Source organism: Cibotium barometz, chromosome 7 (assembly GCF_041138505.1).
Source record: "Cibotium barometz isolate CiBa-2024 chromosome 7, ASM4113850v1, whole genome shotgun sequence".
NCBI classification, from domain to species: domain Eukaryota; kingdom Viridiplantae; phylum Streptophyta; class Polypodiopsida; order Cyatheales; family Cibotiaceae; genus Cibotium; species Cibotium barometz.
This window is the reverse complement of record NC_141052.1, coordinates 25,791,114-25,812,814: the sequence shown is the minus strand read 5'-3', so window position 1 is coordinate 25,812,814 and position 21,701 is coordinate 25,791,114. Positions and strand designations below refer to the sequence as shown.

Below are 21,701 nucleotides of genomic sequence, written 5' to 3'. Positions count from 1 at the left end.
CCAACACATACAAGCTTGCATAGCCTTTTGATGTGGGCCTCTAGATCTCACATGAAATTCATTACTTTCTCTAACAATGTATGACACTTGTCCACTGGATCTCACATAGATGTTCATTATGTCTCCAACAGTGTACTACACTTATGTCTAATAGATCTCACATGGAACTACACTTGTGTCTAATAGATCTCACATGGAACTACATTACTCCTCCAACAATGTACTACACTTGTGTTTAATGGATGTTCATTATGTCTCCAACAGAGTATTGCACTTATGTCCAACATCTAACCCTTGGTAATTATTTGAGACTTCATAGTGGCTTGGGCTGCCTGAACCTTGGTATAGGCTAAATCTAGAATTGCGTAGCTAGGGAGATGCAAACCAGGAGGTCGCTCACGATACAGATGACAGAGAGAGAGGGGCGAGTTGCCTCACTTGGCACCACAGTCAACGACACCATAGCCAATGATAAGAGAAGAGAAGGGTGATGCAAAGAGAGAGAGGCGAAGAGAAGAGAAGTTAGAATAAGCAGATGAGCAAAGAGAGAGAGGCAAAGAGAAAAGAAGTGACACAAAGAGAGAGAGGCGAAGAGAAAAGAAGGGAGAACAAGGAGAGAGAGGCGAAGAGAAACTTCTGGAAAAATCCCACACCGCCTTCAAAGCATCGCAGAGTATTTTAAAGAAATTTTTAAATCAAAAGCTTTCACTTTAAAGGTAGAGTCCCTCTCACTAATTAATCAATAGCAAAATACATATTTGCAACCTTAAGTAAATTTTCAAGCATCCTTTTAACCCTAAAAGGGCCCTTGACTCTCGAGAACCACATTAACCACTCCACCTTACCACCTTAACCACTCCACCTTAACGGGTTCGAGCCCCCCTCTACAAGTGGTGGCATGTAGAGTGTGTGTTGTTCTATCTAATTCCAGCCAAACTTAAAAAAAAAAAACAACCTAAAAGGGCCCTTGAAGCCTAAAATGGGCTTAAGTTTAAGCACAAGGGTTTTGTGTTGCCACGTGGCTTACTCAATTTGGCAGCATCGATTGAAGTAACCTTGGTTCAAAGGGCGTGCAGTTGTAGAGCTTTAAACGAAATTGAAAACCTGCCATCATTTTGCATTTCCCTCCCTTCGTCTCGCTCCCTCGTCTTCCCTCCGTGTTCAAAACTTCTTCCCCCCACCCTCAGCTCTGCCAGGGCCATCCACGGTGCGTAGTGTTTTGGTTTCTCACATCAAACAGAGAAAAATTTGTTAAGAAAGCACTCACTCAGCAAGCATTTTCGCAGAAACACTAGGAATCGAAGTGCATGCTTCAAAACTCTGGAATTAGCGTCCGCGAACAAGCATCGTCTTCTGATGCGGCAGGCATTTAAATGCTCGGCATGGACTCCACAGGCGAAGGGGGTCAGAATTGATGGCGGAATGTGAGAAGCAGCAGGAGGAAGTCTGAATTAGGGTTTTTTGTCAAAGAAAACGCATGGTTGCACCAGCATGGTCGTGACCGGCAAGGTAGAAGAGGATCGAAGAGGAATGTGAAGAGCATCAGCAGAGGTTTCGTTTTTGCAAAAGCATCCTGAGGACGATACGGCGATACGGAAGTCCGAGTTTTTCTGGCAGAAACCATGTCGAATCATGCGCCGTCCTCTGCAGCGGGACCAGCTGCTTCTTCAGGAGGTGTAACTGCTTCTCCTCTCCCTCCCACAGCATCCATGGCCACTTCCTCCCCCCCTCCGAGGCTGAGCGCCAGGAAGAGAAATGCTGCTGCCACCCCCAGGTCCCTTCTCGATTCTACAGACATCAACAGTCCCGTCCGGCGCTCCAGCCGCGAACCATCCACCCCCGCTCGAGAGGATGATCCATCTCTGATGGTAGCTGGAACCGTTGAACTGGCCGGAGGCGATGGAATCCCTGAGAGAGCCTCTCTTCCCCGCTCCTCAAACAAACCGGCTGCACAGGCTGTGGATAATCACCCCCGGCGAGAAGCGCTCTCAACGAAGCCCAAGTTTCTGAAACTCTCTTTGCAAGCAAAGCCCTCCGGCAGTGCAGGCACTGCCTCACCCTCTCGACCACACCTCTTGAAGAACCTGTTTTCCCGTTCCTTTCTGGTATTTATCGTTGTGGCAGGCCTTGCAACGACCTTTTGGAGCTGGAGAGCTCCTCCGCCTTCCTTCCATGCCATCTCAATGGAAGGTCAAGTTGCAGAGCTGGAGGTGATTCTGAGGAAGACGACCAAAATGATGCAGGTGCAGCTCGACCTTGTAGACATGAAAATTCACAAGGAGATAGAAGGTCTGAGGAAGGAGCTCGAGGAGAAGATAGATGAGCAAGCCACCTCTTTTGGGACTGAACTGCGCAACATGCAGGCTAAAACAGAGGATATTGAAGCATCTTTGAAGAGCCTAACAGATGCAGGGTTTCCATCAAGGCAGGATGTTGTGAACCTTATAACTGCTGTTGTAGAGGAAAGGGCTGCCGAAGGAATTGGTGAGGCACTTAGCTTGGATGATGTTCGTGCAGTGGCAAGGCGTTTAGTGGAGGCTGAGTTGGACAAGCATGCAGCAGATGGAATTGGCAGAGTTGATTATGCATTAGGAACGGGTGGAGGCAAGGTTGTGGACCATTCAGAAGGTTTTTATCAGGGTTTAAGGATTGGTTGGAATCAATTGGCTGGGAATTTCTTGACAGGAGCAACTAACAAGCATTCTCTCGCAAACAAGATCTTGGAGCCTAGCTTTGGGGAGCCAGGGCAATGCCTTCCCCTTAGAGGAAGCAATGTCTATGTCGAGATTGCTCTTAGAACTTCCATTTTTCCTGATGCCTTTAGTCTAGAGCATGTCTCTAAGGTACTTCATCTTTCTTTTCTGTTCTACATGTGTTAGAAGTAAAACCTATGTTAAAACTCTGTTTGTTTGTTGGACCTATAGAAGGAAAATCTATGTTTCTGTATCTTTGTTGGAACTGTAGAAGAACAATCTGAATCATTTTGTTTTCCTAGAGCCTTGACATGTCCATGTGTATCTTGAGAAATTTAGCATTTGAGTGTTGATGCTATAAGCATCCTAGCATTATGTGTGTAGTATACACACCACATACTCACTAGGGTTAGGTAAAATTGTATCTACTAATTGTGGTCCTTCGATGATAGGTACATTTTCATGTCAACCTAGGACTCTTTGGCAACCCCATTTAGGTATACAACACCTCGCAGAGAGGAAGCAAGGCGGCCTAAGTTCTAACGCAAGCTATGTAGTGCTAAGGTGTGGATGGAAGGACTATTGATTTTTGTGGACCCAGTCTGGAAGCCATACTAGAATGAATGGATCTTTTACCCCTCCCACAATGCATGCGAGCTTATGGACACCAGTCTGGAAGCCATACTAGAGGGAATGGATCTTTAATCCCTTCAAAATGCAGATGAGCTTGTGGAGCCTATGTGCCTTGTTCTGAGGCTACGAGCGATTATATTAAGAGGCACAGGGCAGTAAGTACAATAATACACTGTAGCATGTAGCATTGTAGATGGGCAAGTGAGGTTTGACGAGTGTTGCAAACATAGTCTCCTCGAGTAACGTAATTGAGGTAGCAGTATATCCTACTCATGTCAAATTATGGTAGGTAACAGGTTCCTCTCATAGTTACAAGAAATGGTCGAAACGGCATACGTAAATTACAGGCAGGAAATGGTATTTCCCCTTTGCGCTCATCCTGAAATGTGTTTTCATTGGGGAGACGGCCGGAAATGTCCCTCCTTGCCGTTTACCCCTGCTATTTCAGCCATTTCCTGGACAAAACACGTGGTTTCCCTTGCAAAACCCCCAATTTTAGGCCAATATTAGCTTCTCTTTTGTTTCTTCTCCTCTTCTTTCCGCAAGCCTCTAGTCATATACTCTCCTTACAAACGTATGAATCCAGCCATGTACTTGGCCTCTAAACTTCCAATGGGTAAAGGCATGTCCATGTCACACTCGGGAGAGCCTGCACCTGAGTGTGTGATTGGAGACTTGGAGCAATGGAGATACAAAAGAGGGGGAAAAGAAGAGGGAAAGAAGAAACACAAGCAGAGTAAGAAATTGGGGCTATTGTGCCAGTTCATTGTAATATTCTCGAGGCACCTAATGATCAGCCCATTGTGGATAGAGTTATTGGGCAATTGTGTGAATTACACTTAGTGTGACATTATTATTAGGGTTGGTAGGATTGGTAGCCAACTCACCAACATTAGACACTATAAATAGGAGTCTAGGCCTTAGCAGTCATCGTTGAGTCATTCAGAGCTAAGGAGGAGTGCTACCTTTGAGGATCTCTATTTTGCATTGTATATACTTCATGTTACTAATACATGGTAGATTAGGTCAGCTCTCTTTATTGTGTATTGAGCATGGAGAAGAAGCAGTTTGTTGTGCATTGTATTGATTGATAAACATGCTTCTGCAAGCACCCATGTTACATAGGTATTAGAGTGTCACATTTTGATGAAAGAAAGATTGCATTTTCTCTCTCTCATAAGGGCGTGGAGATCTATTACAACCCCACGGATCTCCTAAACACAAGACATGAAATCAGTACAAAACCTTGTAGAGGGGGTGTAGGTTAGCTCACCTCCAAACCATAGGTTCTATGCTTCGAACCACCCTTGAGCTATGGGCTAAGGTCTAACTCCCACATATCCATGCTAGTACCTACGTGGCTGGAGTGTTGGTCGAACTTTGACTAGAAGTGAGGTTACAACAACAATAACCCATGTTTCACTTATATAGTGCCCACTCTTGCTATAAATAACTAAATTGTTATAAATAGCCAATACATATGGATTTATTAACTAAATTGTTATAAATTGTTATAAATAACCAATACATATGGATTTATTAATAATAACCTTGCCCACCCATATTAGCTTGCTTTCTCCTAATCCCAGGGCTCCCTAGTCTTGTTGGATTAGGCCCACTAATGTGAGGATTAGTAACCAGGCACATAACAAACTTTCCCTCCTCAGACGTTTCTTCTCTTGGAAAGAAAATCTATCAAAGAAAGAAAATTGGAGAACCTATGCTATAAACTAGCATGTCACCCAAGTCGAGTCCTCTACCTTAACAAACTCTCGAGGAATCACAATGCTATCCTCAGCTCCCAACAGCTTTTTCAGTCTACTGACATGAAAGACTGGGCAACAGGGGAAACTCAAATTACATCCGACTCCATGATTTGGTTCACATGTCTAATCTCTCTACTCATAACTCTGCCATAGGAACTGGCTAGATCTCTAGCCACTATTTATACAACTATCTAAGTGGAGCCAAAGTTGGACCACCTCGAACTAGAGTCATGAGGAATATAACAATCCTAAATCCAACTCCTGAGGAATAGGAAAATCTGACATCATAGAGACAATTATTGTAGCCAACCAAATTACCTATCGTGTCAAGATTAGGTAATTCCTCGTACCTAGGGGATAAAATACCTTCTCTCTCTGAGAACCACATAATTATTAGATATCTGAGCACTCTCGTCATAAATGACCTCTAAAAGTGTTCTCCTCAAGATTGTGTCTGAACCAAAAGGTGAACAAGACTTCAAGAGATGTGGAGTGGTGATCTCCAAGACATAAAGGAGGGTGCCCTTGTTGCTACCCTATGCTTTAAAACATACATTTTGGATTGGCAAGGTAATAGCTACTAATAAAGATAAAAGTGGCTAGCATACATTGTCACTAACAGTGCATTGGATGAGAACAACTCATGCAAACGCATTTGAGGGAAAGTATAGCTTGGAAATGATATTGCTTTGTCTGCACCATAATATCCATCAAATGCACAACTGTGTAATTGATTGTATAGTAGGTCAATCCTTTCTAGGGCAATTTGCACGTAGAAGTATATCTTCAAGTCCTAATTCTCAAGCGAAAACTTGGGTTGACACCCATACCAAACATAACCTGTTCGGTATCATCATAGAAAGATCTTGATAACGATCTCGTGGTGTTGAACATGTGCAATGTTCCACCAGAATTGATAAATCCTCTCTATTGCCTAACGTAATGCGAACAAATCAACATGAATAGGAACCTATCTCAGTCAAACTTTGATTGGTTAAAGTATCCAAAAACTCCAAGTTCAAACTCAATCCACTGTGTCAAGGTAATGAAGATGCCATCGAAATTTGCCGACATCAACACTCTGTTGGAATTGGGTCAAACTAGTATAACCCCGTCAATCAATACCTTGCTACATAGTCCTAAATAACAGTTGCGTAGTAAAGCTGATCACCTAGATATTTGCCACATTCAAAGTGTAGCCAACAAACTGTATATCTGCCACATTAGAGGTGTGGCCAACAAAATTGGATAAACATTTGTTGCATCAGAGGCTAGTTTACGACCCCACGGATCTCCTTAACACAAAATGCGGGTGGTTAGCACAAACCCCCTAAGAGGAGTGTAGGCGAGCTCACCTCCCAACTGTAGCTTTTGTGCTTTGAATCACCCTCGAGCCAGGGGTTAAGGTCTGACTCCCAGAGATCCATGCCAGTTCTTCGGTATAATGATCTATGCTCTGTCGCATGCGTAGTCGGAGTCTTGGTCGAACTCTGACGAAAGTGAGATTATGACACAACAATAACCCATGTCTCACTTATATAGTGTTTGTAACCGCTCCCTACAGGAGACCTACAAATCGGAAAACAAAATACACCTTTTTAGATCACTTAACTAATATCAACAATGACATTATTAGCAACATTAAAATTGAAAATGACCAATAACACTTGACACCAACACTGGGGTCGGAAAGGGCCAGTCTCCCCCTCAATACATTTATATTTCTTGGAGTATTTATATGTACAAGTGTCACGGGCCAATAGGCCGGATTTCTCCTCACATGGAGTGAATACAACTCAAACAATTGGGTACTTGTCGATGAAGTCTGGACTGTCGATGAAGTCCCAAGTCACAAGCACACTCCCATCTTCATTGGGTGCACACTTGCCTTTCACTGGTCTTCTGGGACCATGTACCAACAGGTACGCCCGTACTAGCACAGACAAAGGGGTACACTGCAAAGGGAACATTTCTTGGTTCTCCCAGATAAGCTTTGCTCTCGGATTCCCTAATGTTTCTAACCTTCACTGGCTCTTAGAAATTCTGAGGGCACGGTTAACACTACCACTCAGGGAAAAACTAACCAAACTAGGAAAGCTTCCTCGTATTGCTTGTAGCAGGAGTCAATGGTGATGAATTCCTAACACCATGCAGTCAGGTCCACCTAGTACAATAAGTACAGGTCCCGATACAGCAAGTTCAGGCCTGGTATAGCAAGTACAGGTCTTGGTATAACAAGTACAATTTGGTACAAGTCAGGTACTACAGGTATAATTTAGGTACTGTAGGTACAATTCAAGTATTGCAGGTACAATTCAAGTAATGGGCAAGTACAATTCAGGTATTGCAGGTACAATTCAAGTAATGGGCAAGTACAATTCAGGTACTAGGTAGGTACAATTCAGGTACTGGGCAGGTGCAACAGCAGGTACATGGCAAAGTACAGCACACGTGTGTAGGTACAACACACGGGCAGCAGGTACAACAGTTGTACAGCAGGTACAGGTAGGTATGAGTTGGAGGCGGCTACAGAACATGCGGGTTTCAATAGGTTGGAGGCAGGTAGAGATACAGAATACCACACATAGGCAGCAGGCGATGGAGAGAGAGAAGTTGGCCATCACCCACGTGGGGAAAAGTGCTAATGTTTCCATGCAATAGTTGATTTAAGTACTATTAAACTTTAATCAAAGGTTAGTTTATGGACATCCACACTAGAAAATAAATGTCCAGTTCAAATTTTAAATGTGTGTGAACACATTTACTAATAAACATTAAAGTTAACCATAGCTTATGGATTTTACATTTTAAAAGAGCTAAAATGGTAATACTTACCATGTGTTCACATGCCACACCAATGTGTCAGCATGCAGCACTCCCACGGTACACAGGGGGCATCCCCGTCCAGTGTATTGGCATGGCAAAACAGGCACACGCAAACAAATCATGCGAAAACAAGTTTATGCATGCAGTCATAAATGCATGTGCACATGTAATGGACGAAATCTCTCTTTCATGAAACTTGTACAAAAAGTTCTTGTCAGGTACAAAACTAGCGTGACAGAAATATGAATATATGTCCTAGTCTTCCTATGGAGTGACAATCTCATAGGTAAGACACCATCCTAGCCATACACGGGTGGCACCAACAGGCTCTCGTCCATACAGCACGAAGCAGGTCACACACCGGTGGCACAAAACTGGTTCTCGTCCATGTGACGTAGTACTGGTCACCACACGGGTGGCATGAATCTGGCTCCCATCCATGTGACACCAAAAGACTAGCCCTTTCACATGGGACACCGGCCTGGTCCCATGTGAACATGGCACAAATCTGGCCGTTCTATGGAGTGACAATTCCATAGAAGTGGCTCCAGAAATGGAGATGGACCAAATGGTGACATCCCCTCGGGCTTCTAAACAGTTGTCCTCAACTGAAAAGCCTCAAGATATGCCTGCAAAAGCTAAGGGTAGTGAACAAAAAATCCTCGTCTACCCACTTTGCATCAATTGGCAAATAATTTTTAAATTTCACAAGGTATCTCCTGGAAAGCTTCCCATGTGGTAACTTTCTCTCCTTGTGAAATATAATCTGCTCTGGTTGGAGGATCTCCTGAAGCTCATCAACTTCTGGCGGATCTTCTGTGACAGTCTCCTTTGGATCTGGCCCCACATACTTTTGCAAAAGACTCGCATGAAAAGCATTGTGAATCTTCCAATGGCTGGGTAAAGCGAGTCTGTAGGACACTTCATTGATCTTTTCCATCACTTTGAAGGGTCCATAATATCGAGTAGAAAGCTTTGGATATGATCCCTCTCTTCTTGGCCTCTTCCGAAGCCTAGCTTTCTCAAATTTCAGCAATACCCAATCACCTTCCTTGACTTGCATGTCCCTTCTATGCTTGTCAGCATCCCTCTTATGCTTGTCTTGTGACCTTGCAATGGCTGTCTGCACTTGAGCAAAGGCTATATCCAAGTCACGCACATACTCATCAGTTGCAAAAATCTCATCCTTTGTACGAAGGATGGGTGGCAAGACCACTCTGCCATAAATAATCTCAAACGGGGCCTTTCCCGTGGAGGCATGTACTGTGTTATTGTAGGCAAACTCTACAAGTGGAAGATACTTCTCCCAGGCACTCTTTTGATCTGCCACATAACACTTCAACAAATCCAACACGGCTGAATTTGCAGCTTCACTTTGGTTATCCGTTTGGAGGTGATATGTTGATGAAAACTCAAGCTTAGTGTCCATGTTATCAAATAAAGCCCTTCAAAAGAGGCTCGTAGTCCTGGGATCTCTATCCCCAACAATGGACTTAGGCATACCATGATGCTTGAAGATGTGAGCAAGAAAAAGCTTCACCATATGATCAACTTTAATGGTTTTCTTGACAGGCAAGAAGTGAGCTTGCTTGCTAAACGTGTCCACAATCGTCCATATAGCATCATTCCCATGCTGGGATCCAGGCAAATCCATAATGAAGTCCATAGTAATGCTTTCCCATGGTTGCGAGGGAATAGGCAATGGCTGAAGCAAACCTGGAGGCTTTTGCCTATCAAATCACCTTTTGGCAAGTAATACATGCGCGTACATATGCCTCAATGTCTTTACACATGCTTGGCCAAAAGAAATACCTTTCGATCATGTGTGTCGTAGGTAAAATACCTCTATGACCAGCATAAGGTGGATCGTGACAGTCCTCCATAACCTTTGGACGCATATCCTTCACCACACATAAAGAGTTATCCTTCATAAGATAATCCTCTTTGATCACATAAGAGGCATGCGAGTGACCAGCCATCAAATTAGTCCATATATGGGAAAAATCAGCATCCAAACGATAAAGATCATGCATGGTAGATAAGTCTCCATGAGAGGCCACTGAAACTGTAGCTATATAAGGCTTCTTGGACAAAGCATCTGCCACCAAATTCTTCTTTGTCGGAGTATGTACAATCTGAAAATGAAACATGAAAAGAAAGTTTGCCATCCTCATTTGCTTCTCCGAGTGCTTAGTTTGAGATAAAAAATACCTCAAGCTTTGATGATATGTCTTGACTACATATTTAGCCCCAAGAAGATAATGCTTCCATATCTTTAAGGCATGAATTACAGCCAAGAGCTCTTTTTCATAAATGTCCATATGGATCTTGGCATCATGCAATCGACGGCTTTCATAAGCAACTGCATGACCCTCTTGATTTAGGACAGCCCCCCTATACAATTCCCACATGCATCACATTCCACCGTGAATGGCTTTTGCAAGTCGGGAACAATCAACACGGGCCCACAAATGATAGCATTTTTGAGTTGCAAGAAGGCATCTTGCTTATTTGAAGTCCATTTGAAGGTGGCTGAAACCGGCCTCTGATAGAAAACCAGAGTGCGGTAGCCTAGCAGTCACCCGTCCACTTGTAGTCTAGATGTGAAAACAAAACAGATTGGAGCTAGAGTGCCCAAATCTGAAAACAAAGCGACACCTGTTGGCCCCAAAGCTTGGCGCCCCTTGCGGTATTTCTGTATTCAATTAAAATAATATGGATGGCTGAGTACAACAAAAATCAGCCAAGAGATTACACCTGTATGTCCAATCTGACGGCCCACAATACCTCTTAGCACAGAGGATCTATGCACACAGATCTGTGTTCCACAATAACACACTGTGCCTCCCTCTGATCAGCCAAGACCACTAAGCAGGGCTGCCATGAGCATACATCTGGCATAACTCAAGTGCATGATACAACATCTCAGCTCATACATACATATGCTGTCCAAACTCTGTCTCAACCCTTGTCAATCTGCCATACCCCTCCTCTCACAAGGGGCCAGATAACTCATATCTACAACAGACATCAAGCAGTAGAAAGAGAGATAGATGAACAGAAACAGAGCTTACCAAATTCAGCTCGTGAAACAGCACTGGAGGAAGCAACGGTACCAATTTGTACTTGCAGGCACTTGTTTCCACAACCCTGCTTCACACATGTGTTTGTACTTGTCTATACCCTCCTCCTTGTGTTCACTTCTATGCTGTCCTTGAAAGTACAGATCTGAAAAACAGCCCCGTACCCGTCGGTACTACCTCGGGATACGTGCCAGGAGTTGTACTTGCAAGCGCCGCCTGCTGTCTGCACCTGTGCTCGCCTGAATCAGCGCAGCCAGATCTGTCCAGCACCTGTCCAATGCCGCCTGCAGCAGTACTTGCTGTACTTGACTGTCCGTACACTGTACGACAGTCGTACAGTGCTGTACTTGCTGTTGTACCTGCTGGTACAGCCTGTCCAGAACCTGTGTGCAGCAGAGATCCTTGCAACAACTCCTATGCGCAGCCAGCAACAGAAGAGAAAGAGTACTTGCAGCAGATCTGGCCGTACAGTGCTGTACGGCTGGTTTGCACTCAGAAAAACAGCAGCAGCAGCACACAAAATCTGCAGTCGACTCTTCTCTTCAGCTTCTCCACGCATGTACACAAGCACATGAAAGTTCCACGATTCCTTTTCCCAAAAGCTAGAGAGAGAGGGAGGAGAGAGAAGCACTCACTCCAAAAGTGGAGTGGCCTCCTCCCCATAAAATGCCTAGGGCCCCAAACTTAAAAAGTTTCCTAGGGCCACTAAGGCCTAGGGGTAACTTTAATAAAACATTAAAATACTAATGTTCTAGTTCCCCCCTTCACACCTAGGGATGTCCACACATCATTAACTCTGTCCGGGCACCCCCCATGTGAATCATTCAATATTCTGACTCAGCAACCACCATGCCCACACTTGTGCTGTTCCATTTTCACAGGGCCATGACATACCCCCCTCTTGAAAAATGGCAAGCGTCCTCGATTGCATTCTGGTGATGCAGCAAAATATCCAAAGTGAAATATACAATATGGCAAGATCAGCGTCCCAATCTCTCTAAGCCATACACATGTATCAACATTCACTGCAAACCAATGGCGTAGTAATAGTCCAAGTTGTATACCACTGTGAACCATACATATCCACAAAATCTCATGTGACTAGTACACATATATCATAGAAGTTGTAACTCGTAGCAGCGGTGCCCGGGGGACTAGGGCCTTTGACACACTTGTTGATACCATCAATGCATATTAAAACATTTAAACATGGCCACAGCCTAAACACATATCCATCATCACTTTGCATAAAACATAAAGCAGGACAAAACATCCACAAATGCTGAAAATGGAGCTTGCACGTGTGACACCGCATAGAGGCCGGAATGGGCCGACCCCCCCCTTGGAGTATTTTATTACCCAAGGAGAATAATATCATGTACAAGCTTTGAGGGCCTTACTCTCCCCACGGGAGATGCCGGATTATCCATATACAAATGCCATAACACAGCCCAACACGAGGCAACAAAGCCGGAACATAGGCTGTAGAAATGCCGAGCCAACAATATAATCCATATACCTCCATGTGGGTACTGATTCTTCCCCAAAAACCACGGGTCTTCATGCAATAGAAAGGGTACAGCAAGTACAACTCTCCATTCAGCCGGTATAGCAGGTACAATGGCTGGTACAGCGGGTACAGTGGCTGGTACAGTAGGTACAACAAGTACAAATGCTGGTACAGCAAGTACAGTGGCTGGAACAGCAAGTATAGTGGCTGGTACAGTCGGTACGGTGGCTGGTACAGCAGGTACAGCAAGTACAGTGGCTGGTACAGCAAGTACATTGGCTGGTACAGTCGGTTCGGTGGCTGGTACAGCAGGTACAGCAAGTACAAATGCTGGTACAACACATACAATGGCTAGAAATCATAATAAATGATTGAATACCCTTGCCTTTAGTATTTCTTCGCGATGGAAGCCTCCAAAACAGTCCCCAACAGCCGGTATTCTTCATGGGCAGCCTTGAAGAGAGAGAGAAAGAGAGTAGCCATCATTAGAGAAACCTTCAACGGTGGTAGAGGCTAGTGTGCAGCAAGAGAGCCTCCGTTAATGAAGAGAGAGGGCTCCAATTTATAGATTTGGGCCTCCCATGAGCTAAAATGGCAAGAGAAGGCTACGATGACAAGTGGAGAGCCACACAATAGCTGAAGTGACAAGTGTGAGGCCACTTGTCTCACTTTGATCCATTTTCTAACAAGTGTCAGGCCACTTGTCTCACTTTGGTCCACCTCCTTGCCACATGTCCCAATCTAAGAGATGGGTCCTTCCATAAACTTTATCTCTAAAAATATCCCAACCGGTAGACATTCTGTCATAGGCACTTTGCCAACTCTTGGTATCTGCTCAATTCCAGATGTAATGACGCGAACAGAATTTCCATCGGAGTCAGGCCAAAAATAGCAACTCTCCTAAATTTTAGGAGTGTGGTCCTTTGTATTCTAGGATAATCCCCCATTCCCAAAGCTTGTACTTTCTAAATATTTAAACATCCTGAGTCCACCAGACCCCTTTCAGACTGGGAAATGTCCAGGTTGGTGACATCCTCCCCAACTTCTTAAAAGTTGTCCGCAACTTTAAGCTTCAAGCCATATATTCAAGATATAATCATGTTCCATCGAGTCGGCGAGACGAGACAGTCTCAAAAATCCAATATAACTGAAGAATCCATGTCCCAAAGAAATGGGCGAGACTAAATAAGTCTCCATAATACCAATATCAAAATCATGTCCCAAGATAAATGGGCGAGACAAAATAGTCCCATAAGTCCAGATAGCATAATCCATGTCCCAAGTAAAGGGGCGAGACAAAACAGTCCCATAAGTCCAGATATCATAATCCATGTCCCAAGTAAATGGGCGAGACAAATCAGTCCCATAAGTCCAGATATCATAATCCATGTCCCAAGTAAATGGGCGAGACAAATCAGTCCCATAAGTCCAGATATCATAATCCATGTAGATCACCAAGGAGCTGCCTTGACGCCCGGCCCGACTTCAGTGCCCATATTCTCTACCATTGGCTCTATGTTCTACCAAGCAAGGTAGCAACATCTTGAAGAGCACTTAGGACAAGAGAAATACTACACAGGGCGGCTAAACAAGGAGTCTTGAAAACAATCACTCGCAGGCATAGATAACCTGGTTTTCCATACGCATTTCTGCTACACATAGTTTATAGGCATTTCGGCCACCAACTCACACTACCCTCTCAAGTGTCCATGTTCCCTTCCATCTGCTCTCTATTGTTCCACCCACACATGGTAGAAACAATCTTCAAGAGAGCACGTAGGACAAGAGAACACTACACAGGGTATGTTGTGCTTGTCACTACCCTTTGAAGTGCCCATGTTCCCTTCCATTTGCTCTCTATTGTTCCACCCTCACATGGTAGAAACAATCTTCAAGAGAGCACGTAGGACAAGAGAACACTACACAAGGTAAGTGAACCATGAGTTCCATAAGTCCAATGCATCCCAAATAAAGGGAGCCAAAAAGAATAATCCATCCCAGTAAAAGGGAGCCATAAACATAATCCATAAACCTGAGGATGGATCCAAATCCCTAGAAAAGAAGTCCAGGAATCCATAGACCTGTATACCATAATCTTTGTATACCATAACTCTTACCACATACTCCGTGCTATCCACACACCTTGGAGTAGAGGTGGACTTTATCCATAAAAGCATCATATCCATGAGATATCCAAAGATTTCTTCTCTATAAACTGGGACAGATTCGTCCATAGAAATTGCTTGTGAAGCCCAATATGTATATAAATCTCCTCCAAGAAAGAAATCTCCATAGATATATTCCATCCCAATAAAGGGAGCCATGAAAAGAATTCATCCCATTAAAGGGAGCCATAAACAATGTTTCCCTGAAACCATCTCAAGGCAAACAACACCACCTTTCTCCTTGCATAGCTATACAAGGGTTAGTGAACATCAAAAACACTTCATAGCAAAAGCACTAACTTTGCAAACTGAAAGTATACTTAGCTTTTCTTTGCCAGGTTGGTCATGAAGCCAAAAGAAATATCTCGTCACCATATCCTTAAGATATCCTGAGATATATCTCCATATAGCTTGCCTGTAAGCTTGATAATATAATCCGCAATATCCATATGGAAAGAGTGCGAAACGTGTGCACATAAAGCCAACTTCACACTTCCACGATAAAATTCTGTGAATTCATAAATCCTTAGATCAACAAGCTGTCAACTGCTCATGCTCTTGCTTCATAAGCTATGAAGTGGCTGGCCATGCTTAACAGCAATGATGGTAAGTGTGGTCCCCACTTGAGATCTTTTCTCTTCCTTATTGATAGAAGGAAGCCTCCGCTTCCAAGAAAGCCTATGCTCTGATACCAATGTAACTCGTAGCAGCGGTGCCCGGGGGACTAGGGCCTTTGACACACTTGTTGATACCATCAATGCATATTAAAACATTTAAACATGGCCACAGCCTAAACACATATCCATCATCACTTTGCATAAAACATAAAGCAGGACAAAACATCCACAAATGCTGAAAATGGAGCTTGCACGTGTGACACCGCATAGAGGCCGGAATGGGCCGACCCCCCCCTTGGAGTATTTTATTACCCAAGGAGAATAATATCATGTACAAGCTTTGAGGGCCTTACTCTCCCCACGGGAGATGCCGGATTATCCATATACAAATGCCATAACACAGCCCAACATGAGGCAACAAAGCCGGAACATAGGCTGTAGAAATGCCGAGCCAACAATATAATCCATATACCTCCATGTGGGTACTGATTCTTCCCCAAAAACCACGGGTCTTCATGCAATAGAAAGGGTACAGCAAGTACAACTCTCCATTCAGCCGGTATAGCAGGTACAATGGCTGGTACAGCGGGTACAGTGGCTGGTACAGTAGGTACAACAAGTACAAATGCTGGTACAGCAAGTACAGTGGCTGGAACAGCAAGTATAGTGGCTGGTACAGTCGGTACGGTGGCTGGTACAGCAGGTACAGCAAGTACAGTGGCTGGTACAGCAAGTACATTGGCTGGTACAGCCGGTTCGGTGGCTGGTACAGCAGGTACAGCAAGTACAAATGCTGGTACAACACATACAATGGCTAGAAATCATAATAAATGATTGAATACCCTTGCCTTTAGTATTTCTTCGCGATGGAAGCCTCCAAAACAGTCCCCAACAGCCGGTATTCTTCATGGGCAGCCTTGAAGAGAGAGAGAAAGAGAGTAGCCATCATTAGAGAAACCTTCAACGGTGGTAGAGGCTAGTGTGCAGCAAGAGAGCCTCCGTTAATGAAGAGAGAGGGCTCCAATTTATAGATTTGGGCCTCCCATGAGCTAAAATGGCAAGAGAAGGCTACGATGACAAGTGGAGAGCCACACAATAGCTGAAGTGACAAGTGTGAGGCCACTTGTCTCACTTTGATCCATTTTCTAACAAGAGTCAAGCCACTTGTCTCACTTTGGTCCACCTCCTTGCCACATGTCCCAATCTAAGAGATGGGTCCTTCCATAAACTTTATCTCTAAAAATATCCCAACCGGTAGACATTCTGTCATAGGCACTTTGCCAACTCTTGGTATCTGCTCAATTCCAGATGTAATGACGCGAACAGAATTTCCATCGGAGTCAGGCCAAAAATAGCAACTCTCCTAAATTTTAGGAGTGTGGTCCTTTGTATTCTAGGATAATCCCCCATTCCCAAAGCTTGTACTTTCTAAATATTTAAACATCCTGAGTCCACCAGACCCCTTTCAGACTGGGAAATGTCCAGGCTGGTGACAGAAGTCCCATAAACAGATGTACTGTCAGCCTCAGTACCTTCGGGTGAGATAAAAACTGCACCAAGCGACCTGTAGATGTCATCTGAGCCTGTCTGTACCAAGGGAGTGGAGGCGCTACCCCCCTCTTGAGCATCAGGTAATGCTCCAGACCCATGCTTTGCTGAACCTGAATGAGCCACAATAAGAGTCGGCTCTAACTCAAAGGCATCGAGATAAAGCTGCAAAACCTGAGGTGAATATGTTAAGTCACCTTCCTCCATCCACTTCGCATCCATCGGTGAATAGTTCTTGAACTTCACAAGATAGCGACAGGAAACTTTACCTCGTACCTTCCTTTCTTTATGTGCCAGTATCTGCTTTGGAATCAGAACCTCATCAAGTTCTTCAACTATTGGCTGAGCCTCATCTGATACATCCTCAGGCACATCCCCACGGAAAGGTCTAAGAAGACTCACGTGAAAAGCATTGTGAATCCTCCAGTGATCTGGTAACTTCAAACGATAGGTTACCTCACCAATCTTTTCCAAAACCTGAAAAGGCCCATAATATCGCATGCTCAACTTAGGGAATAAGCGCTCTTTACCCTTCATCTTCTTGAGTCTAGCCTTTTCAAAGCGCAAAAGAACCCAATCACCCAATGCAAACTGTAAATCACGTCTGTGACGGTCTGCGGCTTTCTTTTGCTTCTGCTGAGTTTTCTGGAGGGCCAACTTAACTCTCCGATAAGCTTCATCCAAGCTCTCCACATACTGATCAGCCTCAAAGATCTTATCCTTTGTATGCAAAATGGGTGGTACCTTCTTCCCTCCTTCCACAATCTCAAAAGGCGCCTTGCCTGTCAAGGTATGTAGAGTGTTGTTATATGCAAACTCCACCAAAGGAAGATATTTTTCCCATTGTTGCTTGTGCTCTGACACATAACACTCGAGAAGATCCAACACTGTAGAGTTAGCCTCTTCTGACTGACCATCTGTCTGTGGATGAAATGACGATGAAAACTTGAGAGTTGTACCCATGTTGTCAAACAACCCTCTCCAAAACAAACTCGTCATCCGTGGATCACGGTCACTAATGATAGACGTAGGCAAGTCATGATACTTGAAGATGTTCGCCATGAACAACTTCACCATATGATCCACTTTGATCGTCTTACGCACGGGAATGAAATGAGCCTGCTTACTGAACCTGCATATGATAGTCCAGATGCCATCATTTCCCGTTTGTGTCCGTGGAAGATCAAATACAAAATCCATGGCAATGCTCTTCCAAGGTCTATCCGGAATTGGTAAAGGCTGTAATAACCCTGGTGTCTTCTGACGGTCAAACTTTACCTTCTGACATACGATGCATTGCCTCACAAAGGCATCAACATCTCTTCTCAAGGTTGGCCAATAAAAGAAAGTCTCCATTGCTTTGACCGTGGCGTCAATACCTCTATGACCTGCATACGGTGGAGCATGACTTTCAATCATAACCTTGAGTCGCAATGACCTGGTAACACACAGTCTGCCATGCATCAATAAAAACCCATCTCTGAGAGTATAGTGCTCATGCCACTGACCCTCAGACATCTGATCATACAACCTTTCAAAGTCCTCATCATGGGCATACTGCTCTTTCATTTCATCAAGCTCATGATGATAAGCAAGTGAAACCACAGAGACCTGTGGCTTGCGTGACAAAGCATCTGCCACTACATTCTTTTTGCCTTCCACATGCACAATCTGGAAGTGAAACATTGACAAAAAGTTTGCCCAACGCATATGCTTCTCTAAAAGCTTAGTCTGCGTGAGGAAATATCGCAAGGTCTGATGATCTGTCTGCACAGTGAAATCAGCCCCAAGCAAGTAGTGTTTCCAAGTAGAAAGAGCGTGAATTACAGCCAACATCTCTTTCTCATAAACCTGTAAATGCTTCTGAGCATCTTGCAAAACTCTACTTTCATAGGCTATGACATGTCCCTCTTGCATGAGAACTGCACCAATGCTACTTCCACATGCATCACACTGGACAACAAAAGCCTTTCGGAGGTCTGGTAACACCAATACTGGGTCCGAAGTAAGCTTTTCTTTGAGTTTTTTGAATGCTGTAATTTTCCGATCAGCCCATCTAAACGGAGTTGCTTTCTTCGTCAAAGCATGAAGAGGCGAAGCAATTTCAGCAAAGTGCCGTATGTAACGCCTGTAATAGGAACACAATCCTAGAAAGCTGCGTACATCATGCACAGTCCTCAAAGCTGGCCAATTAAGTATTGCTTCCACCTTTGCTGGATCCATACGGACTCCATGACCAGACACAATATGCCCCAAGAAATGTATCTCTTGCAAAAAGAACTCACTCTTCTTGCCATTAACAACCAACCTATGGTTTCTGAGTTCTGCAAACACAATGGCCAAATGCCTTCTATGCTCTTCCTCAGTTTGTGAATGCACAATCATATCATCAAAGAATGTGCCCACAAACTCTCTATGAGGCCTGAAAATCCTGTCCATCATTTTGTTAAATGTGGCAGGCGCATTTGTCAAACCAAAGGGCATAACCAGGAACTCATACAACCCAAACGTGGTTCGGAATGCTGTTTTATGCACATCCTCGGGTCTAATTCGTATCTGATGATACCCGCTTTTCAAGTCAATACGACTGAAAACTGTGGAGCCCTGTAAGCGGTCCAAGATGTCATCGATCCTCGGTATGGAGAATCGATTCTTGATGGTATTCTTGTTCAGCGCCCTGTAATCAATACACATGCGCCAAGAACCATCCTTCTTCTGCACCAAGAGCACAGGTGAGCAAAAGGGTGATGAGCTAGGCTGTATCAACCCTTTATTCAAAAGCTCCTGCACCTGACTCATAATCTCTTCCTGTTGGGCTGCACTAACACGGTACGGCGGTCTATTCGGTGGAGTACTACCAGGAATCAGATCTATGGCATGATCTTCTAGTTAATATGATCATGACTTAGAGACAGTGGCTTGAGTGTGAAAGGAAATCCCTCCACTTTGAAGTACTCCTTAAGGACTTGCACTTTGAGCTTAAATATCCTGCTCTCAACCTTAAGGCATAGTTTCTGCCTTGGTAAAGACCCATAGATTGTAATGTTTCTACCCATACTTAGTTTGAGACAAGCTCGCATGGACAAAAATAAAAAGAATGATATCAAACCCCACAATAGAACATAATATCTCTTAAAAAATGAAGTATTTTTTTAAATTTTTAACACTTAAATTTTAACAAATAGTTTTTAAATAATTCTGTCTCTGAAATAGTCACAAAATAATCCACTTAGGTGGAGCGTTGTGTGTGTAAGAGTAGACATATTTACATGCTTGTCTTTGTCTAGTCATGTAGCATTCAAATGCATGTCTATCTAGCCATCAGAAATGCATACTTGAGCATGTTCTCAAACTATTGTTGTTACCCTCTATTTGCTGGATTGTACTCAGGATAGGATATCTCTGGTGGTGCGCTCGGTTGAATTTCAAAAGTTTTTTTTAAAAAAATATGCATTAGCATATCCATATGTAGCAAAAAAAAAATGATTTGAGTTTAAAACTGTTCTAAATTGCAGAGTGTCGCATATGATGTTTCAAGTGCTCCAAAGGAGTTTCGAGTGTTTGGTTGGCTGGATAGTTACAAAAAGGATGATGCAGCTGCTAAATCTATGACACACATTCTTCTGGGGGAATTTGTCTACAATATGGAGAAGAAAAATGTGCAGACCTTCAATGTTCCCCAAGATTCAAGGGGAAAATTGGTCAACATGGTGAGGTTAGAAGTCCTTTCAAACTATGGAAGCCCCTCACATACTTGCATATACAGGTTCAGGGTACATGGTTCTGATTCACAAGCAATACTGCCATCTCCTACCATTTGAGGAGCTTTGGATTGCTGGATTCCTTTTGATGGCTATGGGTTTTTGGCTAGCAGACAGTTGAGCAGTTTGAAGAGCTAGCAGGCTGACAAATGACTCCTATTTTGGTATTCTATATAGTCTGAGTACTATTATGTTTTAGGACTTTACTTTCATACTTTACTCTTGGTTTTCTTGTTTTTTGTTTCAGAAATTAAACTTTAGACACAAGAAATGGATCATGCATCTTGCGTAAAATGTAAATTGGGATTTCCAAGGAAGCCATTTTGTGGACAAGTGGCTCACTTATCTATCCTCTGGTAGAGGTGTGGCCTGTCCGTGGAAAGTCTGCCGCAATGCTGGGTGCTGTTTCTCTTTTTCCAGAGCAGTGCTCTTTAGTGGTGCACTTGCCCTGTTATCATTAGGTAGGCTACAATGAAGTCAATGTTGGTTTCTATAGATAAACTTTCCTGCAGCTGGTTGGGCTGAAGCGTAGTAGCACTCTTGCTGTGGAACAAGAAGATAGTCTGAAGTCTCTAATTTCACACCTTTGATGCCCCCGTCTCATGTTTGAAGTCTCTAATTTCACACCTTTAAAGGGATGTACGTACTGACCTGGGACTACCAAACTGAAAGAGCTTTCCTTTGCTTTAAAAGATGATGACAACAACCTTGGCGTCACACAGAACAGAGAGACCGTGGGCCTTCTTCAACAGTCCCCCACGATGCTTGGAGGTCACTTGCTGCGTCCTATTGGCCTACTGCATATTCATGCTAATCAACAAAAAAGTTCTACTGCATGGATGATCTAAAGTATGTTATCGTTAAAGCTGAGGCACATTGCCTGAAAGCTCACAAGTGAGAGGAGCCACACCATACTGTTTATTCCCTAGTAGACATAACTCATAGTTGCAATGAAACACGTTTCAAACAATATGAAACTTATACGAATTGTATGAAACGTTTTAGGTGTTTCAAACATGTTTTTTCATGCTTTTTCTGAAAAAAAGTGAGGCCCAAACCATGTTTCTTTCATGCTTTTTTTAAGGAGTCACGAGGATAT

General features: G+C 43.7%; 1 protein-coding gene across 1 annotated transcript; it reads left to right on the top strand.

The window, feature by feature from the left end:
* Positions 1 to 1,092: 1,092 nt before the first annotated feature.
* Positions 1,093 to 21,617, top strand: LOC147636829 (SUN domain-containing protein 2-like). Its single transcript, XM_086800392.1, has 3 exons — positions 1,093 to 1,207; positions 1,287 to 2,843; positions 20,357 to 21,617. Exons 2-3 carry the CDS (start codon positions 1,623 to 1,625, stop codon positions 20,660 to 20,662), a joined length of 1,527 nt encoding a protein of 508 aa, XP_086656518.1. The 5' UTR covers positions 1,093 to 1,207; positions 1,287 to 1,622; the 3' UTR covers positions 20,663 to 21,617.
* Positions 21,618 to 21,701: the final 84 nt, after the last annotated feature.

Coding starts and splice junctions, on each gene's coding strand:
- LOC147636829 (XM_086800392.1), top strand. CDS start 1,623: ATGTCGAATCATGCGCCGTCCTCTGCAGCGGGACCAGCTGCTTCTTCA. Junction 2,844..20,356: donor GTCTAGAGCATGTCTCTAAG/GTACTTCATCTT, acceptor TCTAAATTGCAG/AGTGTCGCATATGATGTTTC.